A 21,935-nucleotide genomic window follows, 5' to 3' on the forward strand; every position below is an offset into this window, starting at 1 on the left:
ATCTACCTCATTAGAACTGATTCACATGCATTCTTTTTCTGGAATTCATTAGGAAGTGCAAACTTAGCTTTTTGTCTCCTTCCTTGATTGTTAAATGTGTGCATTCAGGTTCTCCCTCTGTAGTGAGGATTGTGGCTTCAGAATTCATTACAGAAGAGATAAGCTGTTCTGTTAGGAATACAGTGGATTGTTATAATTATTCCCAGGGTGCTATTTAGAGATCATAAGATAAAGCCCTAAGTATGGAGAAAAGCATTCACTTGTTACAAATGTCATATTAGTAATATTAATTTGGTCTGGCAAAACTCAAACACTTATTCCATGTTTAAGGAGAAGTTAATGACCTGTAATATCATCTTTCATACCTGGTTTCTATTTTCTTTCATTTTAGCTACACTAAAGGCCAAAAAGTTGTCCCTTTCTTCTACCCACTGAGTAGAAAACCTGAACTTCCTTGTCCTGCTATTGAAAATAATAGTAATAGTGGATAACTTGGGGGAACTAGAAGATATGAATAATAAAATTACAAACAACTTTACCCTCTAATCCCATATACATTCTGCTGTACTTGTATCTTTGGTGGCCCAATCGAATGATGATGTGACTATTTTTTAAATGAATAAATATATTTATTTTGGGTAGGGCTATAGAGCGGAGATGGATAATCCAGAGATGTTTGTTCTTATGCCACCTCTCCTGAGAAGTAAAAGGGATGTTCTCTTTGGAAACATGGCAGAAATATATGAATTCCATAACAAGTATGTAATTGCTGAATTGAATTTTCTTTTTTTGTGATTATTATTTAAATGGTTGTTGACCAATATAGCATATTTCACATAAAATCATATTTTTTTTCTTTGAAATTTTTACAGCATTTTCATGAGCAGTCTGGAAAATTGTGTTGATGCTCCAGAAAGAGTGGGATCTTGTTTCCTGGAAAGGGTTAGTTCAATGATTATTTCAAAATATATAAATATATAGGCCACCAACATAGCATGTCATTTTCTAGATTTGGAGACAAGGTAGGCATCATTTTTTATATCCTTTTATTTTTGCAGGCGACACATCACTCCAGCAAGTATTTAATGCTAAATCAAGTTTTGTTACAGGAATGGTGTATTGGAGCATACAAATGGCTATTGTATTCTGTGGCATCAAATGCTACAGTGGCTCAGCTTGTGACCTCTGACCCCTGGGTGATCCCAGGAGTCCAGGGACCATCCTGACTATGAAGATGCAAGAGTTGGAATCATCTTGGCACACCATTCTTGGCTTGGTTAATTTCTAGCCTGAGAGATGCCCTGATAGTCCCCTCTAATGTATGTGAAGTCTTCAAATCAAATATTTGGCTTTCAGACACCAAGGCATCTATCACAGGAACTTTGCAAAACAGGGAGCTGTGTGTTCTTGTTGTTCTACAATATCTTTCAAGGAGGCTCATGTCTCTGTGTCCCACGGGTGTGCTTAGTATAATTGACTTCCCAGGCTCTATAATCACACTCTCCTCCATTAGAGTTTTCTCTCACAATATTCTCTGCTTATCTAGCTCCTCCACTTCCTGAAAGATCACTTTTGTTTTGACTTGAGAGTCAGTTTGATAGAGGTGATCACTGAAAGTGTCCAAGGAGATATCTTATCTCAGGAAGTGTTTATGGAGTGAGAAGATAGTAAGGATACGGCAGAACCTTTCTCAATATATCCTGACATTTAAAGGCATTTAAATCATGGTCACCTTATGAGAAGAGCTGACTTATTTGAAAAGACCCTGATGCTGGGAAAGATTGAAGGCAGGAGGAGAAGGGGACGACAGAGGATGAGATGGTTGGATGGCATCACCAACTCAATGGACATGAGTCTGAGTAAACTCCAGGAGTTGGTGATGGACAGGGAGGCCTGGTGTGCTGCAGTTAATGGGGCTGCAAAGAGTTGGACACGACTGAGCGACTGAACTGAACTGAACTGAACTGAACTGAAACCATGGCCAGATTCTTCCCTAATTCTTCCCTAATTCCCTAAGCAACAGCAGCTCCTCTTGCCTTTGAACTTACATGGTACTTAATGTCTGTGCTACTTACTGGGAATTTTACATGTACTACGCATGTTTACACATGAATTTCATGAATTCTTTCTCCAACTAGATGGAAAACTGATTGAGGCAGGGTCCATATCCTATATATTTTTCTATCTCTAGTAAGGTCAGCAGAGTTCTTGGAAACCAGTAGTTTAATAAATGCCTATTGATCTGTTCATTCATTCAGCAGTCATCAACTATTAAGTACCTAGTTTGAGCCAAGCACTGAACTAGACAATGTGGAATATCAAGACTATTCACATAGGAAAAGAGGGATTCCACTGTGTCCAGTGTCAGTTGTGCTGTATTAATGTAGTACAAAGGGTCTTATAGGAGCCAAGAAGAAGTGCATCTGATATTGATTGGAGGTATAAATGATGGCTGTATAGAAGAGATGACTCATGAGATGAGTGTTAATGACTGAGTAGGAGGTAGCCCATTAGATGAGGGTCAAATGAACAGGGAGAGAGAAGAGGGTGAGCAGATACTGCACAGGGTTCTGGTACAATGATGATGGTCCAATGAGGACCCAAGGACCTTGGGAGTTACTATTAAGTTCATTCATTAGGGAACGGAGTAACTGAGAGCAAAGAAAGAGTGTATCTCTTGGTACCTGGTTAGCTCGTAGTAATCAAAAAAGTAGTCTGTTTTCATAGTTCATTCAGAGAAAGCTTTTTTCCCTCTAACTCTCAAACTTGATAAGTGGAAGTTATGAAATTGCTTGCATAATTATGTGTCCCTCTCCCCGGTTTGCTGGGCATGCTGGTCTTGGAATATAAAGAAGGCTTCTAACCTGGCCCTTTAAGCCACATTCCCTGTGATGCTTGACCACACTCACTCTTGCTCAGCCTTTCTTGATAAGAAAAGGACATATTCACAAATCGCTAATACATTTGCATTTTCTTTTTATCACAGAAAGATGATTTTCAAATGTATGCGAAGTATTGTCAGAATAAGCCCAGGTCAGAGGCAATTTGGAAGAAGTATTCAGAATGCGCCTTTTTCCAGGTATAGTAATTGTTCAAGTATTGGATAAAGTCTCTGTGGAAGACACTGGGATATTTCTTATTTATAAATTCATTTTCTGCTTTCAGTAAGTTATATATGTGTGTGTGTGTGTGTGTGTGTGTTAGTCGCTCAGTCATGTCTGACTCTGTGCAACGTTATAGAGTATAGCCCAGCAGACTCCTCTGTCCATGGGATTCTCCAGGCAAGAATACTGGAGTGGGTAGCCATTCCCTTCTCCAGGGGATCTTCCTGACCAAGGGATCAATCCTGGATCTCCTGTATTGCAGGCAGGTTCTTTACCATCTGAGGAAGCCTTTTATATATATATTTAAAGGTGCTGTTTGACCTTCCCCAAAATATACATATATGTATACCAACATATTTGCCACTCCCTAGAGGCAACTACTTTCTGCTTTTTTAGCTATCTCTTTCATTATTTACCTCCATATTTCCAAATATCATACTTATATTGCTGCTTCCCACGAAAGAAGATGAGAATTTAGCTTTCTTTCATTGTTCTTGCCTCCCTGCAGAATTTCTGTTGTCTTCACATTGGTTATGGCCTAATAATATTCCATAGTATGGATATTCCACATTTTATTTACCCATTCATCACCTGATAGACATTTGAGTTGTCTCTACCTTTTGTGTGGGCTTCCCTTGTGGCTCAGCTGGTAAAGAAGCCACGTGCAATGCAGGAGACCTGGGTTCAATCCCTGGGTTGGGGAGATCCCCTGGAGAAGGGAAAGGCTACCCACTCCAGTATTCTGGCCTGGAGAATTCCATGGACTGTATAGTCCATGGGGTCACAAAGAGTCGGACACGACTGAGTGACTTTCACTTCACTTCACCTTTTGTGTACAAGCTTTTGTGTGAACATTATTTTCTTTTCTCTTTTCCATTAACCTGGGTATGAAACTGCTAAGTCAATTCTGTTTAACTTTTTGAAGAACCATTAGATTGTTTTCCAAAGTTGCTGCACCATTTTATATTCCTACAAGCAGTGTATGAGGGACCTAATTGCCCCACATCCCCGCCAACAATTGTTTGTATCTAATTACTTCTTAAACAAGCATTTATTTTTATTTCTTTATGTTCTTATATTTGTATTTTTTATTTTTTTAATATAAATTTATTTATTTTAATTGGAGGCTAATTACTTTACAATATTGCAGTGGTTTTGCCATACACTGACATGAATCTGCCACGGGTGTACATGTGTTCCCTATCCTGAAACCCCCTCCCACCTCCTTCCCCATCCCATCTCTCTGGGTCATCCCAGTGCACCAGCCCCAAACACCCTATATCATGCACTGAAACTGGACTGGCAATCTATTTCACATATGATAATATACATGTTTCAATGCCATTCTCCCAAATCATCCCACCCTCGCCCTCTCCCACAGAGTTCAAAAGACTGTTCTATACATCTGTGTCTCTTTTGCTATCTCACATACAGGGTTATCGTTACCATCTTTCTAAATTCCATATATATGCGTTAGTATACTGTATTGGTGTTTTTCTTTCTGGCTTACTTCACTCTGTTTAATAGGCTCTAGTTTCATCCACCTCATTAGAACTGATTCAAATGCATTCTTTTTAATGGCTGAGTAATACTCCATTGTGTATATGTACCACAGCTTTCTTATCCATTCGTCTGCTGATGGACATCTAGGTTGCTTCCATGTCCTGGCTATTATAAACAGTGCTGCGATGAACATTGGGGTACACGTGTCTCTTTCCATTCTGGTTTCCTCAGTGTGTATGCCCAGCAGTGGGATTGCTGGGTCGTATGGCAGTTCTATTTCCAGTTTTCTAAGGAATCTCCACACTGTTCTCCATAGTGGCTGTACTAGTTTGCATTCCCACCAACAGTGTAAGGGGGTTCCCTTTTCTCCACACCCTCTCCAGCATTTATTGCTTGTAGACTTTTGGATAGCAGCCATTCTGACTGGCATGAAATGGTACCTCATTGTGGTTTTGATTTGCATTTCTCTGATAATGAGTGATGTTGAGCATCTTTTCATGTGTTTGTTAGCCATCTGTATGTCTTCTTTGGAGAAATGTCTGTTTAGTTCTTTGGCCCATTTTTTGATTGGGTCTTTTATTTTTCTGGAATTGAGCTGCAGGAGTTGCTTGTATATTTTTGAAATTAATTCTTGTCCATTGCTTTGTTTCCTATTATTTTCTCCCATTCTGAAGGCTGTCTTTTCACCTTGCTTATAGTTTCCTTTGTTGTGCAGAAGCTTTTAATTTTAATTAGGCCTCATTTGTTTAGTTTTACTTTTATTTCCAATATTCTGGGAAGTGGGTCCTAGAGGATCGTGCTGTGGTTTATGTCGGAGAGTGTTTTGCCTATGTTTTCCTCTAGGAGTTTTATAGTTTCTGGTCTAATGTTTAGATCTTTTATCCATTTTGAGTTTATTTTTGTGTATGGTGTTAGAACGTGTTCTAGTTTCATCCTTTTATAAGTGGCTCTCCAGGTTTCCCAACACCAGTTGTTAGAGAGATTGTCTTTTCTCCATTGTATATTCTTGCCTCACTTGTCAAAGATAAGGTGTCCATAGGTGCGTGGATTTATCTCTGGGCTTTCTACTTTGTTCTATCGATGTATATTTCTGTCTTTGTGCCAGTACCATACTGTCTTGATGACTGTGGCTCTGTAGTAGAGCCTAAAGTCAGGCAGGTTGATTCCTCCAGGTCCATTCTTCTTTCTCAAGATTGCTTTGGCTATTCGAGATTTTTTGCATTTCCATACAAATTATGAAATTATTTGTTCTAGCTCTGTGAAAAATACCGTTAGTAGCTTGATAGGGATTGCATTGAATCTATGGATTGCTTTGGGTTGTATACTCATTTTCACTATATTGATTCTTCGAATCCATGAACATGGGATATTTCTCCATCTATTAGTGTCCTCTTTGACTTCTTTCACCAGTGTTTTATATATAGGTATTTTGTTTCTTTAGGTAGATATATTCCAAAGTATTTTATTCTTTTTGTTGCAATGGTGAATGGAATTGTTTCCTTAATTTCTCTTTTTGTTTTCTCATTGTTAGTGTATAGGAATGCAAGGGATTTCTGTGTGTCAATTTTTTATTCTGCAACTTGACTATATTCATTGATTAGCTCTAGTAATTTTCTGGTGGAGGCTTTAGGGTTTTCTATGTAGAGGATCATGTCATCTGCAAACAGTGAGAGTTTTACTTCTTCTTTTCCAATCTGGATTCCTTTTATTTCTTTTTCTGCTCTGATTGCTGTGGCCAAAACTTCCAAAACCATGTTGAATAGTAGCGGTGAGAGTGGGCACCTTTGTCTTGTTCCTGACTTTAGGGGAAATGCTTTCAGTTTTTCGCCATTGAGGATGTTTGCTGTGGGTTTGTCATATATAGCTTTTATTATGCTGAGGTATGTTCCTTCTATTCCTGCTTTCTGGAGGGTTTTTATGATAAATGGATGTTGAATTTTGTCAAAGGCTTTCTCTGCATCTATTGAGATAATCATATGGTTTTTATCTTTCAGTTTGTTAATGTGGTGTATTACATTGATTGATTTGTGGATATTGAAGAATCCTTGCATCCCTGGGATCAAGCCCACTTGGTCATGATGTATGATCTTTTTAATATGTTGTTGGATTCTGTTTGCTAGAATTTTGTTAAGGATTTTTGCATTTATGTTCACCAGTGATATTGGCCTATAATTTTCTTATTTTATGGCATCTTTGTCAGATTTTGGTATTAGGGTGATGGTGGCCTCATAGAATGAGTTTGGAAGTTTACCTTCCTCTGAAATTTTCTGGAAGAGTTTGAGTAGGATAGGTGTTAGCCCTTCTCTAAATTTTTGGTAGAATTCAGCTGTGAAGCCGTCTGGTCCTAGGCTTTTGTTTGCTGGAAGATTTCTGATTACAGTTTCAATTTCCGTGCTTGTGATGGGTCTGTTAAGATTTTCTATTTCTTCCTGGTTCAGTTTTGGAAAGTTGTACTTTTCTAAGAATTTGTCCATTTCTTCCAGGTTGTCCATTTTATTGGCATATAGTTGCTGATAGTAGTCTTGTATGATCCTTTGTATTTCTATGTTGTCTGTTGTGATCTCTCCATTTTCATTTCTAATTTTGTTGATTTGATTCTTCTTCTTTTGTTTCTTTATGAGTCTTGCTAATGGTTTATCAATTTTATTTATCTTCTCAAAGAACCAGCTTTTGGCTTTGTTGATTTTTGCTATGGTCTCTTTTGTTTCTTTTGCATTTATTTCTGCCCTAATTTTTAAGATTTCTTTCCTTCTACTAACCCTGGGGTTCTTCATTTCTTCCTTTTCTAGTTGCTTAAGTGTAGAGTTAAGTTATTTATTTGACTTTTCTCTTGTTTCTTGAGGTAAGCCTGTATTGCTATGAATCTTCCCCTTAGCACTGCTTTTATAGTGTCCCACAGGTTTTGGGTTGTTGTGTTTTCATTTTCACTCGTTTCTATGCATATTTTGATTTCTTTTTTGATTTCTTCTGTGATTTGTTGGTTATTCAGCCGCGTGTTGTTTACCCTCCATAGGTTGGAATTTTTAAGTTTTTCTCCTGTAATTGAGATCTAATCTTATTGCATTGTGGTCAGAAAAGATACTTGGAATGATTTCTGTTTTTTTTTTTTTAATTTACCAAGGCTAGATTTATGGCCTAGGATGTGATCTATCCTGGAGAAGTTTCCATGTGCAGTTGACAAAAAGGTGAAATTCATTGTTTTGGGGTGAAATGTCCTATAGATATCAATTAGGTCTAACTGGTCTATTGTATCATTTAAAGTTTGTGTTTCCTTGTTAATTTTCTGTTTAGTTGATCTATCCATAGGTGTGAGTGGGGTATTAAAGTCTCCCACTATTATTGTGTTATTGTTAATTTCCCTTTTCATACTTGTTAGCATTTGCCTTACATATTGTAGTGTTCCTATTTTGGGTGCATATATTTTTATAATTGTTCTATCTTCTTCTTAGATTGATCCTTTGATCACTATGTAGCGTCTTTCTTTGTCTCTTTTCACAGCCTTTTTTTTTAAAGTCTATTTTATCTGATATGAGTATTGCTACTCCTGCTTTCTTTTGGTCTCTATTTGCATGGAATATCTTTTTCTAGCCCTTCACTTTCAGTCTGTATGTGTCCTTTGCTTTGAGGTGGGTCTCTTGTAGACAACAGATATAGGGGTCTTGTTTTTTTATCCATTCAGCCAGTCTTTGTCTTTTGGTTGGGACATTCAACCCATTTATATTTAAGGTAATTATTGATAAATATGATCCCATTGCCATTTACTTTGTTGTTTTGTGTTCGAGTTTATACACCCTTTCTGTGTTTCCTGTCTAGCGAAGATCCTTTAGCATTTGTTGGAGAGCTGGTTTGGTGGTGCTGAATTCTCTCAGCTTTTGCTTGTCTGTAAAACTTTTGATTTCTCCTTCATATTTGAATAAGATCCTTGCTGGGTACAGTAATCTGGGTTGTAGGTTTTTCTCTTTCATCACTTTAAGTATGTCCTACCATTCCCTTCTGACCTGAAGAGTTTCTATTGAAAGATCAGCTGTTATCCTTATGGGAATCCCCTTGTGTGTTATTTGTTGTTTTTCCTTGCTGCTTTTAATATTTGTTCTTTGTGTTTGATCTTTGTTAATTTGATTAATATGTGTCTTGGGATGTTTCGCCTTGCATTTATCCTGTTTGGGACTCTCAGGGTTTCTTGGACTTGGGTAACTGTTTCCGTCCCCATTGTTTGGGACTCTCAGGGTTTCTTGGACTTGGGTGACTATTTCCTTCCCCGTTTTAGGGAAGTTTTCAACTATTATCTCCTCAAGTATTTTCTCATGGTCTTTCTTTTTGTCTTCTTCTGGGACTCCTATGATTCGAATGTTGGGGCATTTAACATTATCCCAGAGGTCTCTGAGGTTGTCCTCATTTCTTTTAATTCTTTTTTCTTTTTCCCTCTCTGCTTCATTTATTTCTACCATTCTATCTTCTGCCTCACTAATTCTATCTTCTGCCTCCATTATTCTACTGTTGGTTCCATCCAGAGTGTTTTTGACCTCATTTATTGCATTATTCGTTATATATTGACTCTTTTTTATTTCTTCTAGGTCCTTGTTAAACATTTCTTGCATCTTCTCAATCCTTGTCTCCAGGCTATTCCTCTGTAACTCCATTTTGTTTTCAAGATTTTGGATTATTTTCACTATCATTATTCAGAATTCTTTATCAGGTAGATTCCCTATCTGTTCCTCTTTCGTTTGGTTTGATGGGCATTTATCCTGTTCCTTTGCCTGCTGTGTATTTCTCTGCCTTTTCCTGTTGTTTATATTGCTGAGTTTGGGGTGGCCTTTCTGTATTCTGGCAGTTTGTAGAGTTCTCTTTATTGTGGAGTTTTCTCCCTGTGGGTGGGGTTGTACTGGTGGCTTGTCAAGGTTTCCTGGTTAGGGGAGCTTGTGTCGGTGTTCTGGTGGGTGGAGCTGGATTTCTTCTCTCTGGAGTGCAATGAAGTGTCCAGTAATGAGTTATGAGATGTCTGGTTTTGGAGTAACTTTGGGCAGCCTGTATATTGAAGCTCAGGGCTGTGTTCCTGTGTTGCTGGAGAATGTGCATGGTATGTCTTGCTCTGGAACTTGTTGGCCCTTGGGTGGTGCTTGGTTTTAGTGTAGGTATGGAGGTGTTTGATGAGCTCCTGTCAATTAATGTTCCCTGGAGTCAGGAGTTCTCTGGTGTTCTCAGGATTTGGACTTAAGCCTCCTGCTTCTGGTTTTCAGTCTTTTCCTTACAGTAGCCTCAAGAGTTCTCCATCTTTACAACACTGATAATAAAACATCTAGGTTAATAATGAAAAGTTTCTCCACAATGAGGGACACCCAGAGAGGTACACAGTTACATGGAAAAGAGAAGAGGAAAGAGGGAGATAGAGGTGAGCAGGAGTAGAAGAGGGGGAATCAAAAGGGGAGAGAGCAAGCTAGCCAGTAATCACTTCTCTATGTGCTCTGCACAGCCTGGACCACTCAGAGATGTTCACGGAGTTACAGAGAGAAGAGAAGAGGGAGGAAGGAGACAGAGGTGGCCAGGAGGATAAAAGGGGGAATCAAAAGGAGGGAGACAGATCTAGCCAGTAATCAGTTCCCTAAGTGTTCTCCACAGCCCGGAACACACAAAGAGATTCACAGAGTTGGATAGAGAAGAGAAAGGGGAGGGAGGAATTAGAGGCGACCTGGTTGAGAAAAAGGAGAGTTAAAAGGGGGAAAGAGCAATCAAGCCAGTAATCTCACTCCCAAGTAAAAATGAGTAATGAAGATTGAGTTCTTAAAGGTACAAAATTGATAACAAATACCAAAAAGGAAAGATTAAAAATCTAGAGTGGAGGTTAGATTCTCAAAAATACAATATTAAAAAAAAAAAAAAAACAAATTCACAAACATTATAAAATATATATATGAAGTTTGCTTCCCTGGTTGCACAGACTGTAAAGCATCTGCCTGCAGTGCAGGTGACCGGGTTTGATCCCTGGGTGGGGAAGATCCCCTGGAGAAGGAAATGGCAACCCGCTCCAGTACTCTTGTCTGAAAAATTCCATGGACTGAGGGGCCTGGTAGGCTACAGTCCATGGGGTCGCAAAAAGTCGGACACGACTGAGTGACTTCACTTCACTTTGCTTTAAAAATAGGGTCCTTTTTTTTTTTACAAAGTAATAGTAGGTTATAAAAATGAAAATTAAAGGATTAATAGAGGATGTAAAAGTAAAAAAAATTTAAAAATGATAATAAAAAATATATCTAGGACTTTCTCTGGTGTTGTTGTGGACAGTGTGGGGTCAGTTCATTTCTGATAGTTCCCTGATCTGGCTTATACTCTCAAGATCTATAGATCCCTCCCTATGCAGTCATTGCTAACTACAGGGTTTTAATCTATTGCACTTGTCATTTCCAAAGCTGTTCCCTCTGTTGATTTTAGCTTCTTCTGTTTGCTGGTCTTTTCAGTGTCTCATTTCCACCCTGACACAAGTGGGCAGTGGTGGTCACTTTTTTAGGCTCACTTATTCAGTCTTGATGTGGGGAGGGAGGAACACTGCAAACAAATATTACTGGAGTGTGTGGGGAGTGCTCACAGTGTTTCAGCAGCACTGGGTTTGCCCCCACTCACAGTGTGTGTGCTTTCCCAGTCTACACTTCTCAGGCTTTAGGTTGCTCTGCTGGAAACTGTCTGATGCGGGCCCTGGGTTGCATGCACTTACCCCGTCTAAGCCACTCAGGTTCAGGTTCTTGGGTACTCTACAAAGGTGTAGACTTGGTTGGGCCTGCGTTTTGTGCCCTTCCCAGGTCCGAGCAGCTCAGGTGACCAGGTGCTTGCCCAGCGCAGTCACCCCCAGTTGGAGGTGCATCTTATTGCCTCCCCTGTCCCTCCACTCAGTTTTCTGGGTGTACAATGGGCGTGCCTTCTCAGGTGTGCCGTGTGTCTCTTCTGGAGAGCTGATCTCTGGCTGCGACCCTCCTGGTGGATGTCAGTCATCCAGAATCCCAAGAAGTCTTGGTTAGCAATGAAGCCTGCTTGCAGTTTGGTAGAGGATGCCTCTCCCAGGCTGCGATTGCACGCTTCCAGCTCTGGCTGGCTGCCCTCTCCTGCCTGTCTCCGGTGGGGGATGGGCCGGTCCACAGCTGGCTAGCTGTGCTCAGTCCTTTGTTCTGTGAGTGGGCCTGGCAGTGTCTTAGGTTAGGGCTTTTCGTGGGATAGCTATCCCACAGTCTGGGTTGCTATCTCAAATTAGTTTCCTCAGATTGCCCTTGGGGCATTTAGGCCTGGTCCTTATCCTAAGCAGTGCAGCCCATGCCTCCCTGTCCAGGCCCCGCTTGCTAGTGGCAGATGCGAGCGTCTGGGCTGCTTCTCTGTTGGGAGTTGCTGTTAGCCACATAATCTGTGGGTTTTGATTATTTATTTATTTACTTTTCCTCCCAGTTATGTTGCCCTCTGAGATCCCAAGACTCGCAATAGACCTGCCGGTGAGAGTGTTTCCTGGTGTTTGGAAACTTCTTTCTTTTTTAAGATTCCCTTCCTGGGACGGATCTCCGTCCCTAACTCTTTTGTCTCTCTTTCTATCTTTTATATTTTGTCCTACCTCCTTTCGAAGACAATGGGCTGCCTTTCTGGGTGCCTAATGTCCTTTGCCAACAAAGGTTCGTCTAGTCAAGGCTATGGTTTTTCCTGGATGTGAGAGTTGGACTGTGAAGAAGGCTGAGCGCCGAAGAATTGATGTTTTTGAACTGTGGTGTTGGAGAAGACTCTCGAGAGTCTCTTGGACTGCAAGGAGATCCAACCAGTCCATTCTAAAGGAGATCAGCCCTGGGATTTCTTTGGAAGGAATGATGCTAAAGCTGAAATTCCAGTACTTTGGCCACCTCATGCGAAGAGTTGACTCATTGGAAAAGACTCTGATGCTGGGAGGGATTGGGGGCAAGAGGAGAAGGGGACGACAGAGGATGAGGTGGCTGGATGGCATCACTGACTCGATGGACATGAGTCTGAGTGAACTCCGGGAGTTGGTGATGGACAGGGAGGCCTGGCGTGCTGTGATTCATGGGTTGCAAAGAGTCAGACATGACTGAGCGACTGATCTGATCTGATCTGATCTGAATGTCCTCTGCCAGCATTCAGAAGTTGTTTTGTGGAATTTGCTCAGCGTTCAAATGTTTTGTTGATGAATTTGTGTTCGAGAAACTGGTCTATCTGTCCTATTCCTCTGCCATCTTAGGACCACCCCTTAAACAAGCATTTAAAATTACTTCTTATACAACCATCTTTTTTTTAAACCCCACCTTCATCTCCAACTTTCAGAGGAGGAAGGCATTCTTGGAGGAGGGGGAAAGGTGTTCTTGAACATAAATTGAGTTATTCCTTGGGGTTGCCCTTTGCCAGTTTCCAAATTTTGTAGATGTTTTCCCTTCTCTCAGCTTGTAACTTTAGGTTTTGCCTTGTAAAAATGTTTCCATCGTGTTAGTTGTATTTCATGAGTGAGAAGAGCCAAATACATGTATCAGTTCACCATTTTTAACCATAAATTGATAATTGAATTAGATGTATTGAATTTTACCCATATATAGAGGAGGGTCCTGGATCTTACATAGGTATATCCTCTCCCATTCCCTTTGTGTTCTGCACTTCCTATATGCACATTTCATCCCAAATAGCTTCATTTTGCCCTAAATATGGACTCTACAATGTTCCCAGGACCCAGAGTCATGACTCCTATATTTATAGTGGCAGCAAGCCAGTAATCAGATGAAATATAGCACTAGTTGATAAAGGCTATATTTTTCTTGTGACATTTAGGAAACTCTTCTCATACCCAGTCTGATTTATATTCAGTGCAACCTATTTCTTTTCTGGGTCTTGTCATGTGGAACTGAGCCTTTTGTTAATTTTCTTGGATACTCTGAAGAACTTTCTGGTCATGTTAACCTAGGATCATTCATTGCTTTCTGACTTTTTAAGCATTCCACATGATTGTGAATTTATACATAATTTTTTTTGTCTTTGAAATTTGGGGATTTTCTCTCTCTCCAATCCTTGAAATAATGTTCACTGTAGTTTTCCAGATATACTGCCTCTTAAAATTTCCATACCATATAGGACAGCGATCTTTCTGGTAAATTTTCCTTGAGATGTAAGAAACATCCATGCATTGGGTCTAATCAGTGAACATTTGGCATTTTCATAGGCAAATGTCTTAATTTAAACTTATTAATAATTCTATTTTAATGACAGGAATGTCAAAGAAAATTGAAACACAGACTTGGTCTGGATTCCTATTTACTGAAACCAGTGCAACGTATCACTAAATACCAGTTACTGTTGAAGGTAATTACATGAAGCATTTCTTTCTTTACTTACTTTTTTGGGTCAGATGTAGCAAAGCCATTAAAAAGGAAGCACTAGAAATAGGTAGGCTCCCTGACTGGGAGGGCTAGATATAGCAGTAGAATCTATGCTTTTAGCTGTTTGTGTCCATACAAGTTACAGTGATACATGGACAAGATTGACTGCAGAAGGTTTACTGTTGTTAAGTGGAACTAAACAAATACTTCTTACAGTTTTGAGACTGTATTTCCTATGAGCCTTCTCAGTGAAAAATAAAGATAGCATATCCCTCAGTAATGTGAAAGGATTCCTAAAATGTCATGTTAGGTATAAATACAACATTGTTTTAAAATGTCTTTTCACAATGTTCTATGGTGTACGCATGGTGAATAAAATTAATTGCTCTACATGGAGGACCAAAAAGATGTGTAATTGTTTTAAAAACGAATCTCTAGTGTGTCCTAATAGCTATTGTTTGCCAGTATTGAATGTTCTTTACTTTCTACTGTTTAGTCACTATTCCATTTCTTCCCCAGTTTTGACATTGTTATTAAATATAGTATTAATGTGACAAATAGCATGTGAAAGAAATTACTCAAAAAAGTGCCATTATCTTTGGATTCCTCCTTGAAAGCATGTTAGCGAAAAATATATTCATTTTCTCCAGCTATAAATATCTGCCTAATATTAAGTTTAACTCTTGACTTCTAATTACAGGAGCTATTAAAATATAGCAAAGACTGTGTCGGATCTGTAGAATTAAAGGAGGCACTTGACACAATGCTGGATTTACTGAAGTCAGTTAATGACTTAATGCATCAGACTGCAATAAATGGCTATATCGTAAGTAGATCTTCATGATTGTTGCAGTTTTACAGGGTAAGCATGTTAACATCTCTTTCTTCCTCTCCTGGAACAACTGAGAAATAAGACGTGAGAGGCAGACAAACGAAGGATCTAAATGTCAGCATTATTACTTATGATGCTAAGTGGAAAATTGGCTTCAGATCAGCAGCCAGATGGATTTACGACATTCCCCTTGTACCTAACAAGGCCTACCCCCAAGTGCAGACCTTGGGAGATCCCACGTGATGGGATATTTGGGTCTATTCTAAGGAGACATATGGTCTCAGAAGTGCTCTTTGCCCAGGTCCAAGATAGAGAGATGGAAGAAAGAGATCAAATCTTTAGGAGTTAGCTCCACCCCGTGGGAAAACTTGGACTGGAAGAGCTCACTCGCCAATCAGGACTGAGGAAGCCATGGGGAGAGTTGGCCCAGCTGAAATACCTCCACATTGGAGACATGAAGCCAGGGAAAAGGAGGTTTCTTCTATCTCCCAGTCCCACAGTCATTTTGTAACTGGCTGACACATGGCATGTTTTCATGTGAAAAGTTATGATGAATGAAACTTTTAAAACTATAAATTATGCTTCAGGGTTTTAGTAGCTTAAACTAAACACTGTAATGATGCTGTCAGATCTGAATGCCCTTCTGCCCTGTACTAATGAGCTGAGGTTTTCTGTTCCAGGGAAACTTAAATGAGCTGGGCAAGATGATAATGCAGGGTGCGTTCAGTGTTTGGATTGGACACAAGAAAGGTACTACAAAGATGAAGGATTTTGCTAGATTCAAACCAATGCAGCGGCACCTTTTCCTGTATGAAAAAGCCGTCGTATTTTGTAAAAGGCGTGTTGAAAGTGGAGACGGTGGTGATCGATACCCATCATACAGTTTTAAGCACTGTTTGAAAGTAAGACCTTTTGAATTGTATAATGTAGTAGTTTCTCGTGTATGCATATATTGTATTCAAATTTGTGTACTTTTTCAGTTCAGATGACTGGGTTTTATACTTTAGTCACACACATTTGTATATTTTTTTCTAAACAAAATCTTTTGTTTTAAACTGAAGTATAATTGGCCTATAACATTGTATTTGTTTCAGGTATATAGTGTAATGAGTCAATATTTGTACATATTGTGAAATGATCGCCACAAATAACATCCATCACCACACAGTTAAAAACATTTTTTTTCTTGTGATAACTTTTAAGATCTACTCTCTTAGCAAGTTTCAAATATGAAGTACAGTATTATTAATCATGGTCACCATAGTTACCATGCTATACATTACATCCCTGGGGTTTATTTATTTTACAACTGGAAGTTTGTACCCTTTGACCCCCTTCTCTACTCATTTCTCAAGCTCTCACCCATGAAACCTTAAGTAGGAGTCATATAGAGATGTCAGGTGAAGCAGAACTTGTCTGCCTGAAGTGAGAACCAGAAAGGGCAGAATGTAACCTTCTCTTCCTCTCTCACTTCAGTCCCAGGCATTCCTCAAGGGGGCGCCCTAGTGTCCTGCCTGGTGCAGGAAGAGACCCAGGCTCCCCCATTTGCCCTGTCTTACCAATGACACCAGGTGGAGTTCTTGGTCTTGGTAGCAAGGACTTTTTATCATACAGGAGAGTCAAAGAGGAAAGAGTTTTTTCCTTTTTTTTTTTTTCAATGTAATTAAAAAATGGATCACTTTTTTTGTTGTTGTTTTTCTTGGCCTCGCCACTCAGCTTAGTTCCCCAACTAGGGATTGATTCTGTGGCCCCCTTGCACTGGAAGCACAGAGTCTTAACCACTGGACTACCAGATCACTTTTATGTCTAGCATATTCCCATCATATTCCTCCTCCATCCCCTCTCTTCCTGGGTGTTCCAAAGCCACCTATTGCTGAATCTTGCCCACACCTGTCCTGTCTGATCCTTAGAAATTGCTTTCTTCTCTCCCATAACCCAAACCACCATTCTGTCCTACAGTTAGTTTGGTATTCAAATGAGAGCAGTATTGTGTGAGGAAGTTATTGGCAATTCAGTGCCATTCCCAGCTGGTTTTGACATTTGAGAAGAGGAACTTCCAATCCACAGGAGTCTGTAATTGGCAAATTTGATTTTTTTCACACCTAATTAATTTTATCTTTCAAGTTCTACATTGTAAAAGCAATATAGCATTTGTTAAAGAAAATTTGGGGACTTCCATGATGGTGCAGTGGTTAAGACTCTGAGCTCCCACCGGGAGGGGCAGAGGTTTGATCCCTGGTCAAGGAAGATACTACATGTTGTGCAGTGTGACCAAAAAAAAAGAAAAGAAAAGAAAATTTGGAAAATGGAGAAAATTATTACCCTCAACTTCCCAGCCACTATCATTTTGGCTATTTCTCATGAGCCTGTTGTTTCTTGGTTGTTAGCAAGTTGAGAATTGATGAGATATCCAGCAGTGGTAATAAAGAGGATGGGCCATATGTCCTGAGCAGGCATGAGGGCTTTGTGTCAGGAGGCCCCCTGAGAAGCAGACCCTGCTTTTGATTCTTCCCAGATGCCAACAACTGTATACTGTTCCTGACAGAATTCCTAACCACAGTTAGGTCTCTGATCTTTTCCTATGGTCTACTTTCCCTGCTGAACCCACAGCTATGGCTCTTCAAAACTCTCACTGTTTTCATAACAAATGTCCTGTTGCTCTTTTGATATTAGCCACCCATCTCCAAGCCCCTAAAATCTCCAAGGGTCTTTTATGTCTCTAATAAACTTTGGTTGAAAATCAAGAGTTTGTAATCGACATCAAACAGGGTTCAGGTTTCCTGCTCTCTGTATATCTGTTCCCCGGGAAGGTACTTTATCTTCATAGACTAGTTGGACCCAAATCCATTTGATTCACTTTTTATTTGTAGAGTGACCTAGTTACTACTAATGGACTATTTCTGGCTTGTACTGATTTTTCTTTTTTTACTTTTCTCTCTCTCTCTTTTTTACTTTTAATTTATCACAAATTGGACACACTAACAGAGTAGTTTAGTATTTCTAAAGTATATCAGAGTGAGGATGGATTGGTATGTGGTAACCAGTTCATGAGAATGCAAACAGTGGTTACCATGGAAACAGAGGGTGGGATAGATGCAAGAAACATTTCCATGGCAGGTAAACAGGAAGGCTTGTTGACTTACTAGATGCAGAAAATAAATAATAACTGACATTGGAAGGAAAAAAATCAGCCTGTTTTTTCTTTGATTCCACAGTAACACCTAGTGTCCTTAATAAAAGACATTAGTCACTGATGCCTGCAAGGATTGAGACCAGCATTATTAGGAAAATGGTGATGTTGCTCACAGAGAAAGATCGAAATTAAGCTATTTCTTATAAGCCTCACTATGCTTTCTTCCTCTTGCTTACATGAAATTCTGGAATTAAATAATTGCTGGTAGGACTAGTCGGTGTGTTACATAAGAGTTTGGATTCCTGGTTTCAGAATCTTCCCCTTGGTAGAGAGGATCAATGTGGAAGCACTTTCAAGGAACTGTTGCCTTGACTTCATCATACCAAGCTGGAATTTCATGGCCTGACAGCTGTATGATGACTGCGTGCTATATTTTAAGTTGACAGCTCCTGTGCAAAGGAAAGGCCCTAAAGTACACACACACACAGTCAGTCAAATGGAGACATTCGAGTTCTTCAGATTCCTTAGTTCATGCGTTTATTATTTTCATCTATGTTTTTAAGTGTAACAAATATATGCGTCATGCTATTTTGCTAGGAGCTGTTTAAATGTTATCAGTGTTAATTCATTTAATCTACATAGCAACTTTATATGAAGTAGGAATTATTATAAACCCCATTTGAGGATAGGCAAGCCAAGTTCCAGAGAGGTGAATATTTCATCCAAGGGCATAGAGTCACACCCAGGCAGATGGCCTCGAACTCCATGATCATAACACCTGCACCATGCTGGCAGGTCTTGTTCTTGCTTGTTTATTTCATTCCTTCATTCCTTTTTATCTCTATCCTCTGCACTTCATCTCCTCTCTACCCCTGTAGCAACCATTCTAATTTATTTGATGTACATCCTTCAGTTTGTGTGTTCTTTTTAAATACGTACTAATGTTCTGTGCCCATTTAGTTTTTTTTAATATAAATTTATTTATTTTAATTGGAGGCTAGTTACTTTACAATATTGTATTGGTTTTGCCATACATCAACATGAATCCACAACAGGTGTACACGTGTTCCCCATCCTGAACCCCCCTCCCACCTCCCTCCCCATATCATCCCTCTGGGTCACCCCAGTGCACCAGCCCCGAGCATCCTGTATCATGTATCGAACCTGGACTGGCGATTCGTTTCACATATGATATTATACATGTTTCAATGCCATTCTCCCAAATCATCCCACCCTTGCCCTCTCCCACAGAGTCCAAAAGACTGTTCTATACATCTGTGTCTCTTTTGCTGTCTCGCATACAGGGTTATTGTTACTATCTTTCTAAATTCCATATATATGCATTAGTATACTGTATTGGTGTTTTTCTTTCTGGCTTACTTCACTCTGTATAATAGGCTCCAGTTTCATCCACCTCATTAGAACTGATTCAAATGTATTCTTTTTAATGGCTGAGTAATACTCCATTGTGTATATGTACCACAGCTTTCTTATCCATTCATCTGCTGATGGACATCTAGGTTGCTTCCATGTCCTGGCTATTATAAACAGTGCTGCAACAAACATTGGGGTACACGTGTCTCTTTCCCTTCTGGTTTCCTCAGTGTGTATGCCCAGCAGTGGGATTGCTGGATCATAAGGCAGTTCTATTTCCAGTTTTTTAAGGAATCTCCACACTGTTCTCCATAGTGGCTGTACTAGTTTGCATTCCCTCCAACAGTGTAAGAGAGTTCCCTTTTCTCCACACCCTCTCCAGCATTTATTGCCAATTTTTATAAATTGTATTCTGATATAATCCTCATTTTCTTTCTTTTTTGATCCCAGAAACTGTTTTCAAGATACAGTTATGTTACTGTTTTATACCCAATACCTTGCTTGTAATTGCCTCATGGCAGTTCAGCCTTGCTGCATTTTTTGTTTTGTTAATATGAAGATAAATTTTTAAATAATACTAACTCAAGAGGTAACTATTATGTATCCCAGATACATAAATATAAGTCTTAAAATTTGTAGTTATTGGTTATAATCCCAGAGTTCTTGACCCACTGGGAGACTTTTTAACAAGGTAGTTGACATCATTGTACTGCCCTGAAGACAGAAAATTAGTTTAAAAGTCGGGGCCCTGAGTACTTGATGCAGCAAGATGTCTTCAGATAAAATGCTTTGTAGTAAAGAAAATAAATTCACAGCTGTCAGAAATCATCAATGAAAATGTGAAGGATGAGGCAGAGATCACAGTTACGGTATAACTATAGAATCAGCTTTGTTCTTTTGTTTTATATACATATTATTTATTACATAGTATATCATATGACTGATAGAACTTTAACTCTACCTCTATTCTTAAAAATCTTTCAATAAAATCTTTATATTTTATTATTTGAGAAAATATGTACAATCCATGAATTGCAAATAGATTGTATTACAGTGGATCATTTGTAGTGAATTGCTTAGAACTAAGAAGGCAATGGCACCCCACTCTAGCACTCTTGCCTGGAAAATCCCATGGACGGAGGAGCCTGGTAGGCTGCAGTCCATGGGGTCGCGAAGAGTCGGATACGACTGAGTGACTTCTCTTTCACTTTTTACTTTCATGCCTTGGAGAAGGAAATGGCAACCTACTCCAGTATTCTTGCCTGAAGAATCCCAGGGACGGGGGAGCCTGGTGGGCTGCCGCCTATGGGGTCACACAGAGTCGGACACGACTGAAGTGACTTAGCAGCAGCAGCAGCAAGAACAATATTGGAGAAGGAAATGTCAGCCCATTCCAGTATTCTTGCCTGGGAAATGCCATGGACAGAGGAGCCTGGCATGCTACAGTCCATAGGGTCGCAAAAGAGTTGGGCACAACTTATCTACTAAACAACAAGAGCAAGAACAATATAGTTTGATAGAGATAATTGTTAGATTTCCAGAGTAACTCAAAAGATTTATTTAATCTATAATGCTGTGCTCTATGTAGGCAGTGAAAAAATAGCAAAACTGTTGCTCTTCAAATAAGGAGAAGCTGAGAAAGCAAACTCATACTTTAAAAAAACTCATCTTATTATCTAAGCCTTTAATGCATGCTATATAATCCTTCTATCAACTCTATGAAATAGGTACTCTTCCTATTTTATAGTCAACACAAGTTCAGAATGATTAAGCAACTTGCACCAAGACACTTAGCTAGCTCATGGGCTTTCCATCTTACCATGCTGTTAGGACAAAACCATGTATTGAAACAAAATCAGTTTAAATAGAGCTTGAATATGAGATTATTATTTATCTTAAAACCTGATGTTTGAACAAAAGTAGTTTAGTTAGAGTGGTTGAGTAGGAATATAAAAATGATTTTTGATCATTCTGAAAGTAACTTCTGAGTACATTCAGGGTAGATATCACAGGCTTTTTCATTTCTAAGTATAATCCCTTTTCTTTTTCTTGGTATGGGGATCTCACTAAGCACTACTCTTAATGCTTATCAGCTCTAATTAGGATCATTTGGGACACATGTAAATGGAACAGAGTGTGAGATATTCCTTTAGATAATTAGGCAAGAATTGAAAGAAAAGAAGGCAGAAGGAGACTAAAAGAGAATGTGTACAAGGGAGTGAAATTGCTCAAAATGGAATTAACCAAGCTACTAGCAGCACAGGATAAAAGAAAATGGAAAAGTTTGTGCTTTGCACAATCATGTGAAAGAGAAGAAAAACTATGGTAAGGAAGGATTATTGCATGTCAAAGTTTCCCTGGCTACAAGAAGACATCACTCTCCCGTGACAGATTATTTATTTTCCAGAGAGGCTGAGAGATTGGTGGAAATAGAGGGGATTTTTGTGTAGCTAATTGGTTCCTGCCTGACCTGTAAATTGGATGTCTATAACATGTAGGATTTCTATAGACATAAGTAATAATTTATGAGATTAACTTATCTGGCCTATGATTATTAAAAATAAACCATTTAAATTAGTTTTGGATGACCTTGTTCACTGATATTTAACTACTTTTACTTCTGTGTTTGACACAATTCGTTTTTATAG

The 21,935-nt window shown here is 39.2% G+C and overlaps 1 protein-coding gene across 13 annotated transcripts in view; it reads left to right on the forward strand.

The window, feature by feature from the left end:
• Nucleotides 1–21,935, forward strand: part of MCF2 (MCF.2 cell line derived transforming sequence) — a 120,876-nt gene that overhangs the window by 83,656 nt on the left and 15,285 nt on the right. For all 13 annotated transcript variants that reach the window (XM_086388441.1, XM_086388442.1, XM_086388444.1 and 10 more), the window contains 6 exons: nucleotides 643–758; nucleotides 873–942; nucleotides 2,987–3,079; nucleotides 13,839–13,931; nucleotides 14,649–14,774; nucleotides 15,461–15,682. In XM_086388441.1, the coding sequence (XP_086244567.1) occupies nucleotides 643–758; nucleotides 873–942; nucleotides 2,987–3,079; nucleotides 13,839–13,931; nucleotides 14,649–14,774; nucleotides 15,461–15,682 (720 nt within the window). The remainder of the gene's footprint in view (nucleotides 1–642; nucleotides 759–872; nucleotides 943–2,986; nucleotides 3,080–13,838; nucleotides 13,932–14,648; nucleotides 14,775–15,460; nucleotides 15,683–21,935) is intronic.

Source organism: Bos grunniens, chromosome X (assembly GCF_055505025.1).
Source record: "Bos grunniens cultivar Pamir isolate PY7600 chromosome X, Bosgru_T2T1.0, whole genome shotgun sequence".
NCBI classification, from domain to species: Eukaryota; Metazoa; Chordata; class Mammalia; order Artiodactyla; family Bovidae; genus Bos; species Bos grunniens.